A 16,195-nucleotide genomic window follows, 5' to 3' on the forward strand; every position below is an offset into this window, starting at 1 on the left:
CAGCTCTCACAAATTGGCCTTAGAGTTGGTCTTTCATCGTGTAACATACACTTTGTAAATTCAGGACCACTTACGATATGCCTTTTGAGATTTTGGGGTTCTTCTCCTCCTCCCCCTCCACACTTCTCGCAATAGCTCGTCAAAAACATCAATTTTTGGTAGGTAGATAAATATTTAAAAAAAAAAAATGATTTCAATCTTGTCGCTTTGATAGAACTTATGCTGAGTATGTGGACTTTTTGGGATGTCTTTGAGATAGGATTTTATTTCTGCCACCCCTCCCCCTCCCCCACCCCCATTGAACAACCCCAAACGTAAATTTACCTTCAAAATTAAAATATAAGTAAAAAATGAAAAAAATGAAACTAATTTTTTTTTAAATTAACGAAAGAGATGAAAAAATGAAAAAGATCAGTAGATATACTTCAGTAATTTGATTTTTGGGTCCACCATTTTGGCTCATACGTCAAAAAATATAAATTAACCAACGATTAATTAAAACTTTCCCCTTTTCAAAAACCATAAAAGTTCTCCACATTATTATATCTAACGGGGTTGAAAGTTCAAAAACACCACACCGATGATAAATTCAATTACCAGTCAACCCTGTTAAAATCTTTGTTAGACGATCAAAGAAGATAATTTATTATTTCGAACACTCGCCGTATAGTCGATAATTGATAGGTATGTCGAGTACATTACAAACCTATTAATTATTTATACCTTGATAATAAATTACCAATAAAAGGTAAAGCGGAAGTAAAGGAAATTTTTCCGGTATCGTTGAGCACTCTTGTAACATGTTCTTATAATAATGTAAGTTGGTATTCGAAGAAAAATAAATAAATGTCTCGATTCGATGGAATAACTGAATAAGAATCGATATCGAATAAATAGATTATGGCGATTTACAAATTACAAACCATTTTCGAACAGAATTTTATTCGATTTTCCTATTCTTGTGTTTTTTTTTTCAAATCGAATTTGTCCAATCGTCATATTTGTATTGTGGTTTTTTCTTCTATGTATTGTAAGGAAAAAAAATATGGAGTGAGGAATTGATTGATTAGAAACATCGAAAGTGAAAAAGAAATAATTAATTTCCCTATTGTAGTGCACAACTTACCTACTGACTTATCGTCTGTTTTATTAGAAAATCATTTGAATTTCGAGTAGCACATTTTTTCAATCACTATTTCTATCGATTCAATTTTATTCGATTACCCTTCGAAATCACCCAAACACCTTGCTCATCTCATCGCCGCAGACGTAATAGTAGGTAATTCAGCGTGTAAATTACAGGTCAAAAAAATCGATCCAATTATTTTCGAGATTTATTACTTTTGCGATTAATTTCACAGTCGCTTAATTATCCCCACACCGAGTCGACTTAATGATCCATGAAACGAATTAAGAAGGTAGTAAAACACATACCTACCTACCTATCTACCTACTAAACGAAAGAAAAAATCTAAACTGAATTTTATTACCGTGAAATGTGTCATATTGTTGCGATACTGATACTACGAAAAACCATCGCGTCGTTAAATAACATACAAATCAGAGCTAGATAAGGTAACCTTGGCTGTAAAGTAAAAACGAAACTTGAAAAAAAAGTTAATTAGTGCTACGAAAGTTGAATTTGCAAAAAGTTGTACGTTTTCAAAATGAGTGGCGGTGTTTTAAGCTACGTGAGTTGAAAAAAATCTGGCGACTTGACCCTCGAATCGTCGTATTATTCAAGCATATTTTTATGTATTTTAAGGTCGCACCCTCTGGTGAAAAAGAATATGCTTGGTTATTTATTTGGACGGTATTTTTTTGGTGTGTTTTAGATCCGGGAGGCATGTCAGGACATGGTGCTCTCAGACGAACAGCTGAAGGAGATTTCCACCAGATTGTTGAAAAGCATAAACGAAGGATTGGATAAAAATTCGCACGATTCGGCCGCTGTAAAATGCTTCGTAACTTACGTGCAAGATTTACCCAATGGAAAAGGTACGTAAATTTGAAAATTTTCTCCATTTTTTTTTTTTTTTTTAATGAATGTAGTATTTTACGTCGTACTCGTAATCGGAATCATCATTCTCATCGTAGATACATAAAATACGTAACAAGTGCCACTGCCAATGTAAATGAATCTTGTTAAATTAAAAATAGATTTTTTTAGGTTACGTACCTACCTACGTCTTGAAAATTTCATCGTTTACTTTCGTTATGTTGTATATGTGGTGTTGGTGGTATTCGAAATGGGTAAATATTTCGCGTAGTTCTATGCCAAGGACGAATTGAATCTTTCAACGACGACGTAGCTTTTTCATACTCATTGAACCGGTCCACAGGCCATCGACCACATTGTGATTTTGTGAAATTCAACATTCTAGTTTTGGGATGTGGCGAATAGAACTAGGAGTGTGAAATTTCTGAAATTGCGACGATTTTTTGGTCGACCTTCCGGTCATATGAGGTGATGCGGTATAATTTCACGTTCGTGTCTCTTATGGATGGTATTGTTGGCTCGTTCGATAGTAGAAAGAAGTGTCAATGCGCCGATGTTGGTTTGGGATGCTGATGCCTGAAGGTCATTTTATTCGAAAGGAATTTTCCTATGTAGATGGATATATAGGCGCCGGTGATCTGTAATTAAAATCAACCGAACGATTTAATTTTGACAGTTTTTATACTAAAAGGCTATGAAATGGTCGATCGAGTTTTAAAGGAAATTTTATACTCCTTTTTCCCTCTCTTTCTCTCTCTCGAAATGTTATGTCAGTGATTGAACTTTTTTTTTCGACTGGTATGAGATTTTATGGACGAGTAACCTGATTTAAATTATCGTTGGTGACAGGATTATTCGAGGGTTTCTTTTTAATGAGATGTTGTGCCATTAAAATGTTAAAACGAATATAATTTTGTTGATGTAATTAGGGTGGGGGGGGGAGGTTGAGAGCAGAGAATCCAAAAAGTTCAAAAAAATATGCCCAAAAATTGAGGTTGATCATCATCTAAACACAATATGGGAAAAGGGGGGGGGGGTTGAAAAAAGTTAAAGAAGAATCAATTTCAATTCAGTTAAATTACTGTGAGAAAGAAGAGGAGAAGAATAAGATTTATAGAGGCGTCGAAAGAGCAGATAAGAACTAATCAATTTTTTGGGGTGGAGGGGGAGGGGGGTTAATTGGTAAAAAAATCTGAATTCACTGTGAAAAATTTTCATGGAAGTTGACGGAATGAATTCATGCTCTGAAATACTTATCTTATTTCAAATCAAAATTGTTAGCAAAAAAGAAAAAGAAAAAAAAGGTTGAAATTATTTTGTCTTTGAAGTCCATATTTTGGAATTCAAAAAATCTCCCATTTTCTGATGATTATTTGAACTAAATTGAATAAAAACATTATTTAGTTACGCCGAATAAATATTTTCATTCAAGAAGACTATCTTGAATAAATTTGGAGAACACCACAAAACCACGTTATTTTAATAGAGAATCAGGGACCTAAAAATTTTGTAAGTAGGTAGTCAATATTTTTATTCCTCCAATTGGAGAATTTTTTTGATCTATATTTATATCGAAGTAAACACTCGAATAATGTTTGAGGTAGGCATTAGGGTCTTGGAATTGGCTGGAGCCTGGAGGGGGAGGGAAAGGGTGACTGAATTCTTTAAAATTTATGTAATTAGCATACCCAACTAATCTTCCCCTATCTGATTGAAGAATTTCTTTCAGCGTGAAATTCAAATAAACTCGTCCAGGCGCGTATGAACATTTTGAAATGGTCTGTAAGTGGGAAGGGTGGCGCTGAATCTTCAAAATATGTTGTTTTCAAACAGAATAGGAGGGTGTGAACCCCAGAATTTTTGAAAACAACCAAAATTCCTCTATACATAGTCAGAGAAATCTTCTGACTGAGAAATTGGAGTAAACTTTTCAATCAGGTTTAAGAAGAGTAGGTATAATAAGGTCATTGGAATGGGCTACAGGAGGGAGGGGGGAGGAGACTGAATACTTCAAAATTTGATAAATCAGTGTCATGTATGTTTGAACCGAGACGTGCGTCCGAAAATTTTTGAAAATCATGAAATTTCACCTACTATGAGAGGATTTTATGAATAAATTATTGAAATACATAAATATTTACAGCTCTGATTTCGGAGCATGTGAAAGGCTCAGAATGAGTAGGGGAAGGGGGTTAAAATACTCTCAAATTTTTTCAGTCATTTTTGAGTCACCAAAGAATCCTGATTTTTCAAATTTTGGGAAATTTCGAATTTCTCCCTCTTCCCTCCAGTTCATTCGAATCTCAAATTTAGATTATCAATTTCAATTTTTTAATCAAAAAATTGTCAAACCAGGTGAATTTTTGCCTTTTTTAATTCGTGGGAAGGGGATGAATTCCCTCAAAGGGGCCTCTAGGTTCAAAAAGCATTAATTTTTAAAATTTTTAGGGCATTTTTACTCTTGTCCTTCCACCTTCTGTTTGGCTCTAGATCCTTTTGGAGTATTTGCTTCAATTTTTCGGTAAAAAAAAAGAAAGAAAGTTTAAATTAAACAATTTAGGTAGGTACTTAATGGGGCCCGATTTCGAAGCATGTGAGAGGTTTAGAATGGGTGGGGGAAGAGGTTTAAAATACTCTTAAATTTTTTCAAGCATTTTTGGGTCACCAAACAATCGTTCCGATTTTTCAAATTTTGGGGCATTCGAATTTCTCCCTCTCCCTTCCTGTTCATTGTGAATATCAAATTTAGAATAGATATCAATTTCAATTTTTTAACCAAAAAATTATGAAATCAGGTGAATTTTTGCCTTTTTTAATTCGTGGGAAGGAGATGAATTCCCTCTAAGGGGCCTCTAGGTTCAAAAAGCATTAATTTTTAAAATTTTCAGAGCATTTTGACTCTCGTCATCTCATCTTCTGTTTGGCTCTAGATCCTTTTGGAGTACTTGCTTCGATTTTTCAGTAAAAAAAAAAAAAAAAAGTTTAAATGAAACAATTTAGGTAGGTACTTAATGGAGCGATAAAATTTGAACTTTCAAAGTACTCAAGGGTCACCTTTACTCCCCCCGCCCTCCAATTTGAAGGAGCTGAAAAATTGGAAAAATTCGTCTGGAAAACCATGGAAAAAAGGTCGGGAAAAATAACTTCTCTAAAAGACTGGACAATCATTGAGCTCATTTTGTGCAATATTTCCTTCAATTATTGTTTTAGAATTCCGGATAGTTCGATTTTCAAAAAAATTTTAAATCAATTTTTGTTTTGAATTTTTGAATGAGATTTTACACGTATTTTTTGGTTTAGTTCATAGACAACTTTTTTGTTCGTGGGCTATTTTTTTCGAGAGCTTCTTGATGTTGAAAAAGTTCTAGATCTTCTCGTGATCATTATTTTCATCAAAAATATGGTTCAGAAAAATTATAAAATATTTTGTTAATTGAACTTTGAAACTTCACTTTTCATCATTTTACTGGCAAATATATTCTGTAAAAAATATTCAAAAATAAAAATGAGACGATTTTAGTGGATCAATTTATTTTTTTTGAATTTGTTGACTGAATCCGACGAAAAATTGCCTTTCGAAAATGTAGAAATTGTACGCAACATTTTTTGAAGAAAAGATTCAAATTTTAGGGGGGGGAAACATGGATGAACAAACAAGATAATTTGGTGCAATTTCTATTATCCATTTACCTAAAAATCAAAAAAAAAAAAAAAAAAAAAAAATATGTCCGTGAAAAATATTTAATTTAAAAGACATTAATTCAACAAAACGTGTCCTTCTCATTCTTATTGCGGATCTGCACCTAGAAAAATTGGAATTTTTGTAAAATAATAATTTTAGGAACCCCTGAAACTAGAAAACAACAATGGAAATCCAATTCCGGTGCTCCTTTTAGATTACCTAGTCTCTCTTACGTCGGGTTTCTCTTCCCCTCTTTCTAGAAAAAGCCATTATCCATCATAAAAATTGAAACCATTTTCAACCATTGTTTTGGAGCTTTTTTTTGTTGAAATTTTGTTATTTTTGACTCGACTCCTGATGAAGTTTCAAGAACCAATCCTATGAGCTGAAGTATGTATTAAAGAGACAATTTCTACTCGTAGTGTGGCGAAATTAGCATCTACTTCGATTGGAAAAAATTCACCTAAAATTTTTATCTTGATGTGAAATCATTTTGAAAAATTCTCAACTAGTTTGATTGGGACAAAATTAACCTAGAATTTTTATTTTGCAATGAAATTGTTCAACACAATAATTTTGACCGCAGCAAACTTTCAAGAAGGGAAAACAAAAAAAATGGTCAATTATTTTGTTTTCCATTTTTTGTGGCGGGAGGGGCATTGCACCTCTTTTTGAATTTCTCAAAAGTATGTGAATTTTTTTATTCAAGTAAAGAGCAAAACGAGTCAAATTTTGGGTAAAAATTGAGTTCTGGTTCCATCCTTATTTTTTGGTAAATTTTCAAAATTTTCAACTCCCCAAAATGAATGTTTGAAATGAAGACAAGCAATTTGGGTGAGTTTTTTTTCGAGAGTGAAAGGAGGTGTTAATTTTACCATTGTATGATTTTTTAAAACTTGGATTTTCATTCTTTAATCAAATTAAATGCCCTAAAAAAAATTAATATTTGTCACTTAAAAACCATAATTTTGGAAACTCGTAATTTAGCAATTACTTAGGTAATGAAAAATTTCAACTTTTAATCCTCCATTCTATTCATTTATCGCCTGCCAAGAAGATAATAATGGTCTTCACGAAGCACTGCTTCAATTCAGATATTCAATCCACGTTCAGCCAGTTCCACGAAAGAACATTTTCGAGATACTTTTTATTGTAGGTCTAATCACATCCCAAGAATATTAATCACTTTACCAAATGCTAAATACAAAATACTTACCTACCTAATAAAAAAAAATCACGTTTCTTTGAATAAACTCGTTTTTCAATTGTTGGAAATGGTTGTAAAAAAAATCAGTTTACTCGTATTTTTACCGTAGAAATTTTGATTGATGGTATTTTCAACGAAGTAGTCTAATACACACTTCAATTTAAAGGATTACATTGTCAGAAAAAATTCGTATACCTTCGTAATGGAAATGCACGTTTTTACAAGTATAAAACAGTGTTATCTAAGCCTGAAGTGCGTTTTCACTCCATTAGTTTACTTAAATCTGCCTAAAATTCGCTTCTAAGTAAATAATTTATTATCTAATATCTCTTTTGGGTAGGTAAGTTATCGCTTAAATGTGAACAAACAACGAAAAAAAAAACCGTACCCATCTAATTCGCCCTTGATGCTTTTGTTATACGTGAACATCTCAACAAATACACAAGATAAGCGTAGATAATCCAAGTTTTTTTTTAAAAAAATTGCTCGCCACAAAACAGGGCACGTTTTCGAGTTCGAAAAAACATATTTTTCAAACACCTACTCGTGCTTACAAAGTTATATTGGCTGAAACGAGCAAAATATTTATTTTGTAATACGATCCCGAATGAAAGAGACAAAATAGGTAATAATGTAATTAAATTTTTCAGAACGTGGCAAATTTCTCGCTTTGGATTTGGGTGGAACCAACTTCCGAGTTTTACTCATCACTCTGGATGAAAACCATTTCGACATGAAATCGAAAATCTACGCTATTCCACAAAGCATTATGATTGGTCCTGGTGCACAAGTAAGTTAATGTAACCTTTTTCTCATACTAAAGAGAGCCAGTTATTTACTCAAAAGCTTTTTTTTTTGTTCTCGAGTAAACATTAATAAAGTGGCTCTATACGTCGTCGTCGGTCGTCTAAATTGAAAATATTTAGGTCGCTCGAAAATTTGCTTCGAATGAAGAAATTCATCAACGAAAAACGTATAGGAAACTTACTGTGAAAAAAGTAGACGTAGGCATTATCGACTTTGAAGAAGCGAATTTACAAACAGTCTTTTATAATATTTCCAACCTTAGCAGATTTTCGTATACGACGCGACGACGGACGAATCCGGCTATATTTTTATTGATTTTTTTTTCTCGTTCAACATTTTATAAAAGTTATATTAAATTTCTCTTCTTTAATATAAAATTTTATATTTTCCAGTTATTCGATCATATCGCCGAATGTTTAATAAATTTCATGAAAGATCAAGGCGTAAGTAACGAAAGGCTGCCGCTCGGATTCACTTTTAGTTTTCCACTCAGGCAACTCGGACTGACCAAGGGTCTTTTATCACAATGGACCAAAGGTTTCAATTGTAGCGGCGTCGTAGGCGAAGACGTAGTGCAGAAGCTAAAAGAAGCGTTAGAAAGACGAGGGGTAAGTTTCCTTTTAAGGTTTCGTTTAATTGAAATATTTTTATATTTATTTTGCGTCCATTTTGCAACCAAAACCAAAACTTATCGAAAAGTATGTTTTATTGGTCATGCTTATGACGAGAAAATTGTGTAATCGGGTGTAGCTTATTGAAATTTCAAAATTTTATCGATGTATTTAATTACTGCGGCAATTTTTCACAGCTATTGAATTCGAGCTATTCGGCGATGAGTTTTGTATAAACAAGACCACGTACCGTATTTGCTCAGTAATCAAAATAATAACGTATGACCTTGCGTTTGACCGATGAACTTATCGATTTATATAGGTATGAAGTATAAATTATGTACACCTATGTCTAATATGTTGTACAAACCACAAAGTATGCAAGTTTACACAGCCTACTGTGGCAAAATAATAACGTGTCTGCGGAAGCTTATACCTATACCTTTACCTACTACTACTACTACTACTGCTACACACTAAAATATACTACATAGTTTTAAGTATGTCACTAAGTTACCCGATTATTTTTTTTCACGATGAGGTGGTTTTTTTGTGTGTTTTTTTCTTTTTTTCTTTTTCATTCGCCAAATTCATCGTTTTATAAAATGGTATTGTGTTCTTCAACTCTCAGAGAGGAGGAAAAGAGATACTTGTGAAAATTATTGTGCTTGCTTTTTTTTCTTACCATCCTTTTTGGCTTTTTTCCCTCTTTTCAGACTTGTGTTAGCTTTGCTTATTGATTATGTGCTGTGTGTTCTGGTTTCTTGAAATTCGTCCTTGTCTGTCTTAATATGCTTTTTAATGTGTTGAGGAAGTTGGTCCTGGGGAGGAAGTGTTATGGATTTTTTTAAAAATTATTGACTTTTATCGGGTGATCTTTGTTTTTGAGATGGTGTAAGTTCTTCTCAAAATTTCAATAAAGCTCCTTAGTCTTTGAGGAAAAATTATTCCTTCATATTGTCAATTTCATTTATATTACTTGGGTAAGGTAAGTTTTAAAAAAAGAAAAAAATTAGGTCATTGAAGTTTGAGTGCCATCTTTTTTCTTTACCCCTTGTAATTATTCCCTTTGCAAATCTCATCATTTACTGATAATAATCATGATAAATAATTTTAAATTAACGTTCTGAGGATAAGTTTTGATCTCATTGTTTCATTTTAAAATTCTAATTTAATATTTAGTTCGAGTTGAATCTAGAATTGGGAGAAATTTTTACTCGTACTCAATAGCTCATATTGATTCGTGTCCCTCTTTCTTCATTTCGCCTTTCTTATAAAAATTCATTGAAAAACGATGTTGAAAATTCTTACTGATCACCCTGTTCAAAGTTTTTTACTTCATTCAAATAATAAAATAAAAAATAAAATTCAAGAGGAAAACATTGAATTTGCTGAGAACTCTGATCAGATTACATTTTTTATCAGATCGAATTTGTATCCAGAGAATGATCTGATCTGATCAATCTCAGACAGCTTTGATCAGATCCAATCAAGTCCTCAGTTTTGTACTTGGTCAGGTCCAATAGATTTGATTCAGTCAAACCTTAGATTTGATCAAACGTGATTAAAAATGGTCAGTCCTGTCAGAACGTCGATCTAATCAGAATAGATTAGGCCTATATCAGTAATTGAATTCAGGGAGTATTTGGATTTGATCAAACAGGTCATTTCTAAATGAATCCAATCCAGTCAAAACTGTTTTGGTCTAATCACATCGAATAAGATCCAATTGTTTCCTTCATTGCATCTGAACAGATCTAATCCAGTCAGAAGTTCTGCTCAATCACATCTGATTAGGTGAAATTACCCCGAGGAATTTTCGAATCTGATCATAGAAGTCTGATCATATCTAATCAGGTTTCCTGTATTTTTAATCTGATCAATCTAGTTCAATTTTTGATCTGATCAAATCTGGTCAGATCAGGTTTAATCCAGGAAATGTTGAGATCTGATCGAATAGGTCTCATAATTTCATCAGGTTTCTTCTCTTGGATCTGATCAACTCTGAAAGGATCTGATTCAGTCAAAACTTTGTTCTGATCAGATCTGATTTGAACTGGTCAGAGTGGTCAGATTGAATCAGATCAAAAAATATTATACTCGTATTTCGATCTAATCTGATCCAAACAAAATGTAATGAAGTCAAAACTTTGTCCTGATCACATCTGATTTGATCTGGTCAGATTAAATCGTATCCAAGGAATATTTGGACATGATTTGATTTGATCTGATCTGATCTGATCATACTGATTTGATCATACTGATTTGATCTGCTCTGACCACATCAATTTGATCTGATCTGATCTGATCTGATCTGATCACACTTATTTGATCTGAACTGACCACAGTGATTTGGTCTGATCTGATCACACTAATTGGTCTGATCTGATCACACTAATTGGTCTGATTTGATCACACTAATTGGTCTGATCTGATCACACTAATTGGTCTGATCTGATCTCATTGATCTGATCTGATCACATTGATCTGATCTGATCACATTGATCTGATCTGATCACATTGATCTGATCAGATCTGATTACATTGATCTGATCTGATCTGATTACATTGATCTGATCTGATCTGATTACATTGATCTGATCTGATCACATTAATATGATCTGATCTGATTACATTGATATGATCTGATCATATTGATTTGATCTGATCACATTGATCTGATCTGATCACGCCGATTTGATCTGATCTGATCACGCCGATTTCATCTGATCTGATCTGATCATATTGATTTGATTTGATCTGATCACATTAATATGATCTGATCTGATTACATTGATCTGATCTGATCACATTGATCTGATCTGATCACATTGATCTGATCTGATCACATTGATCTGATCTGATCACATTGATCTGATCTGATCACATTGATCTGATCTGATCACGCCGATTTGATCTGATTTGATCATACTGATTTGATCTGCTCTGACCACATCGATTGGATCTGATCTGATCTGATCTGATCACACTGATTTGATTTGATCTGATCACACTAATTTGATTTGATCTGATCACATTGATCTGATCTGATCTGATCTGATCTGATCACACTGATATGATCTGGTCTGATCCGATGGTCTTTGCAGATCTAATTCAATGAAAACTTTTTTTGGTCAGATTTTAATGTGGTCAGATTAAATTGGATCAAAGAAATATTATTATCTGATCAAGTCAATACTTTACCGTGATTGGATCTGGTCAGATTAAGTTGAATCCAAGGAGTATCTGGATCTAATCTGATGGTCAAATCATATCCGATCTGATCTGATCGGCTCGGCTCTGGTCTGCCCTGATTTGAACAGATCTTGATGTGGTCAGATTAAATCAGATCAAAGAAATATTATGATCTGATCTGCTCTGATCTGAACAGATCTTAAAGTGGTCAGATTAAATCAGATCAAAGAAATATTATGATCTGATCAGATTTGAACAAATCCAATCAATTCAAAACTTTACCCTGATTGGATCGCTGGTCAGGTAATCTTTATCCCAAGAGAACTGACACCACTGTGGAAATCTCCGGGTTTAAACCCGGAGATTTCCACAGTGGTGTCAGTACCCATAAGAATTTAAATGGGTACTGACACCACTGTGGAAACCTCCGTGTGGAAGTTAATGTATACTGACACCACTGTGGAAATCTCCGGGTTGGATATGATCTAACTTGATCTGGTCTAAACATATGTATTATCTAATTCAGTAAGCAAAAAAGGTCAGCGAACAAACTTCAGATTCTTGGAATCCTATTTTCTCATTATTTTACTTCCTTTTTCCATTCATTGTTGGTCTCTCTTAAAATTGCTGATGATCATCCAAAAGGTGGGAAAGGTCATCTTTTTCATAAATTTTAGTCTTTTATGCTGAAAAATTGAAGTTAATCGACTTTCTATTGACAAAAATGGTCACAATATAAATAATCTTGTGACCAACAAGGAAAAGAGAGATGGAGAGGGTACTGCCCTCAACGTTTTAAAATTCAGCATTTCATCATGTCTGTACATTCTTGTGAGTACATTGGTGTTTTTTTTTTCACCCTAAAACCCAAAATGTTGACCCTTAGGAGTCCATTTGTGGGAGTTTGGGGAGTTTCAATTTTTTTTCAAAGTGAAGAATAAAATTTGGCTCTTTATAAGGAATGTTTCACCAAAAATCAAAAACTTCAATCATATTTTGAGTCTCTGGTCTTGAGATGAGCATTAGAGAGGGGAGTAAGTTGAATACCCTGAAAATTTTTAAAATCAGTATTTTTGATTCGAGGAAGATGCTAGGAGGGGGGAGGGGGTTATGTGTTTCGAAATTTTTGAGTGGTATAAAAACCCTCGCAATTGAAATAGGAATTTTTTTCATCTTGATAAGGTACTCTGATCTTTTCGGGGCATGAGAATCTGGGAGTGGTCTGTTAAAGGAATAGAGGGGGGAGGGTTGAATACTCTCAACATTTTTAAAATTAATATTTCAGTAATATTTTCCACTTTTTCTTGCTACAACTGGCCCAAGATTACGTTCCATGTTTGAAATTTTTAGGATGGATGTAAATAATTTTGTCCTATAAAAAATTGTGTTTAATTTGAAAATATTTTTACGTGGTTACTAATCGTTCTTTGAGGTGGGGGGGGGGGGTACTGATGAGAATGTTTTCTTTCTCCTTTTCTGACAGAGTTTATTATTTTCATTATTGGGAGAATTGCATTTCAATTGAAAAAATGACTCTGTTCGCCCAGCCCTTCTCGCCTCTCTTCCTCTAATCTGATCCATCGATCGGTCAGCTATGAAAAATAATAGTTATAATCAAATATCGTTAATTTTGGCAAAACTGAAAAAAAAAATGAAAAAATCAAGTTTAAAGAAAATCACGTTAATGGAAAAATGTCAATCAAAAATTTGAAACATTTTGAACATCCGCCAAATTTAATTGCGTTTTTTCATAATTATAATTTATCTCTCCAAAATTAAAAACCTCGAGTTTTACCTGTTGAAAAAACATAATTTCGTAATACAAAACACGTCTCTACTGTTTACCCAAGTTTTAAAATACTAAAAAGGGCCTATATCGATTACTTTAGCGTAGGCTGGTCTAGGTATAGTTGTCCCGAAGAAAAACATCAAGGGTTGGAAACGCTGCTGTCTCATTACGAAATCCTATTAAGTAAGTTTATTTAAATATTCGTCGGCTATTTTTGGATTCGAAGAAACAATGGTTGTAACTTGTTGGTCGTTGACTCGTTTTTTAGTTCATGTGAAAGTACATTATACCTACCTACGTTGCAGTACGATAGAAATGATGAATTTGGCTTTAGTTGTTGTAAATGCTAATTAAAACTCACACAATGTCTTGTGTGTTCTACGTAATAGTAAGATGACAAGGTTCATAGATTGTCTACCACGAGTTAGAAAAAAAAAGTAAATAAATAGAATGGTACAATAATAATAATAGGTGAAGAGAGTTTAAAGTGAGACGTAGGTAATTTTTCGTCATAGTTCTTAGTTTGTTGACAACAAAATTCGTTTTTTTTTTTTTTTTTTTTTTTAAGAAATTGCTACGTAACAAAAATGACGATTTGATCCAAAGTCTACATTCGACACGTTGATATTGAAAATGGTCTCTGCTCGAGTAACAAATAGTGTCAGCAAACTAAAGACAATATTTACACGATGTCTACTAGGTTTGGCATTTAATTAAACGCCTAAATTGTTGAACTGAAATTCGCTGAAATTTTACGACTGAAAAGAAAAATAAAACGCACTTCGCTTTGTACTATATAGTAACGCTATACAGATGAGGTAAATATTGGCTCTGGTGGAAAGTGTGGTACTTTGGTGCCAAATACGTGTACATGGTGATAGAATATGTTACGTTGATTTTTTACTATAGCTTCTGTGTCTGTGTCTGTCTAATGTCTATGTATGTTATACTCGTATTTGATGGAACTCTTTGTGTATGTATATAAATGTTGTGTAATATGCCATGCCAAATAATGATTCTCAATATTATAAATGCAATGAAGCGTGATAATAAATATTTCGGTGCTTTGAAAAGAGACACACAAAAAAAAACAAAAACAGAGATTGAAAAAAAAAGACTCCCAAATGCAATATTATAACCTATGGTGGATTTGCATACCTCAACCTACATAATTCGGGATCGATTTTTTTTTTATGACGAGATACTTTATACAACTAGATATCTATTCTAGGTATAGGTTAACCTATTTTGTACAGAGGGAAAACCCTAGCAATAAAAAACGTGTTCCTATCTTGAGGAATAGGATTTTTTACTCGTTTGCATTATGTTCTTAGGACAATCATATAGAAGTATTTGCCATCATGAATGATGCTACAGGAACGCTAATGAATTGCGCATTTCAGAAATATGACTGCCATGTTGGCATTATCGTCGGTAAGATTTTGTTGTTTAAAGGTTATTCTTGCGCTCATGCGAACTGGTTTTGTTGTTGGAATATAGCATGGGGCGTTTCTAATATCTGCCATTATTCGTTATTAATACCTATAATATTATGTATAATTCTTCATTCTTCTACAATGTTATAATCGTATTTTTATGTGTATTTTGCGCTTTGTGATGTTTTTTTTACGTATCGATGGGGTGTAACTGACTAAGGTGCTGTGAAAAGGGTATGCTCGTTTGTTATTTTGGAAAATTTCGCATTTTTTGGAATATTTTTTCATTTTTTTCATAAGTGTTACTTTCTTGTTAGAGTTTTTTTTTTTTTTTTTTTTTTTATTTAGTCAAAATACTTGATTTTTAATTATTTTTTTCAAATTTTGCAAAACTTATCAAAATTTATCAAAAAAAAATGTTTTTTTTTTTAAAATTAAAAATACAAGAAGTAAAGAATTCGATTTTCAAATTTATAAAAATGAAAAAAAATCCTGAATATTGAAAATTTTTCAAAAAAATGTCCAAAATATGTGACGAGTAAACCCATTTTCTCAATAAGCACCTTAGCATAACATGCTTTTGTGATTGTTGTGACATTTTTGTGCGCATTTCACTTGTAGGTTATTTCTTAAGTTTGTATACTAACACGTTTCAGTGACTGTTTTTTGTGCTTTTATAGGTAATTATTTTACAAACGTGATTTTATTTTTCGATAAAGAAAAAAACACTTTGCTAAAAGATGCCATCTTTATTTTCGAATAGGTAGGTATATGTTGATGCAGGTAGTGCATTTTTATTGAAATTTTGAGTCAGTTTGAATTTAGAAATTAATATCAACGTGAGGTTGATTTAATTGAGAAATTTTTAGGGATGAAATATTTTAGTTTTTGGAAATTTTAAGCAGTTGAACCAAACCAGTTCCAGCAAAATTATGAAATTTTTTCGAAAATCAGATTTTACGTAAACGAAGCATTGGTTTTTAAGGACAGGAAATCACAAAATGGGATTTAAAATAATTTTCTTTGGCAAACTTTTCAAATTTTCATCCAATTCAACTTTTGGGTTATTTTTTACCTCAAAATTTGAAAAATTATCCAATATTTGTGAGGATTTCTTCACCTACCCCTTCGATTTTTCTTATGCCAGCTAATTCCTTGAACTGTTTCATTCAGGAAAGAGACGAGTAGGAGGGAAGATCTAACCCGACAACATTTTTGAACGTTGTTTGCACTTTTTTTGTTGAGGGAGGTGGGGGGGGGGGAATCATGAGAAACACAATGCCCAAAGTTCTGCAGACATTTTTAAAAATTTTACAAGGATTTTTTTGGGTTTTGATTTAGAGGTTCTATTGGACACCCTGTTCGATTATTTTGATAGACACTTCAATTTAGACAGATTTGAATTCTTGAGAATTTTCTTATAAGAACTGGTTTGAAACTGAAAATTGATTGGTGATTTTTAGGAAGGT

The 16,195-nt window shown here is 32.8% G+C and overlaps 1 protein-coding gene across 5 annotated transcripts in view; it reads left to right on the top strand.

The window, feature by feature from the left end:
• Hex-A (Hexokinase A) overlaps positions 1-16,195 on the top strand; it is a 69,904-nt gene that overhangs the window by 35,795 nt on the left and 17,914 nt on the right. For 3 of the 5 annotated variants that reach the window (XM_065363099.1, XM_065363100.1, XM_065363097.1), the window contains exons 2-4: positions 1,836-1,998; positions 7,539-7,678; positions 8,088-8,303. In XM_065363099.1, the coding sequence (XP_065219171.1) occupies positions 1,836-1,998; positions 7,539-7,678; positions 8,088-8,303 (519 nt within the window). Of the gene's footprint in view, positions 1-1,542; positions 1,692-1,835; positions 1,999-7,538; positions 7,679-8,087; positions 8,304-14,624; positions 14,725-16,195 lie in introns of those variants that run through there. The other 2 variants (XM_065363098.1, XM_065363101.1) reach the window with 2 other exon arrangements.

Source organism: Planococcus citri, chromosome 4, assembly GCF_950023065.1.
Source record: "Planococcus citri chromosome 4, ihPlaCitr1.1, whole genome shotgun sequence".
In the NCBI taxonomy this organism is placed as follows: Eukaryota; Metazoa; Arthropoda; class Insecta; order Hemiptera; family Pseudococcidae; genus Planococcus; species Planococcus citri.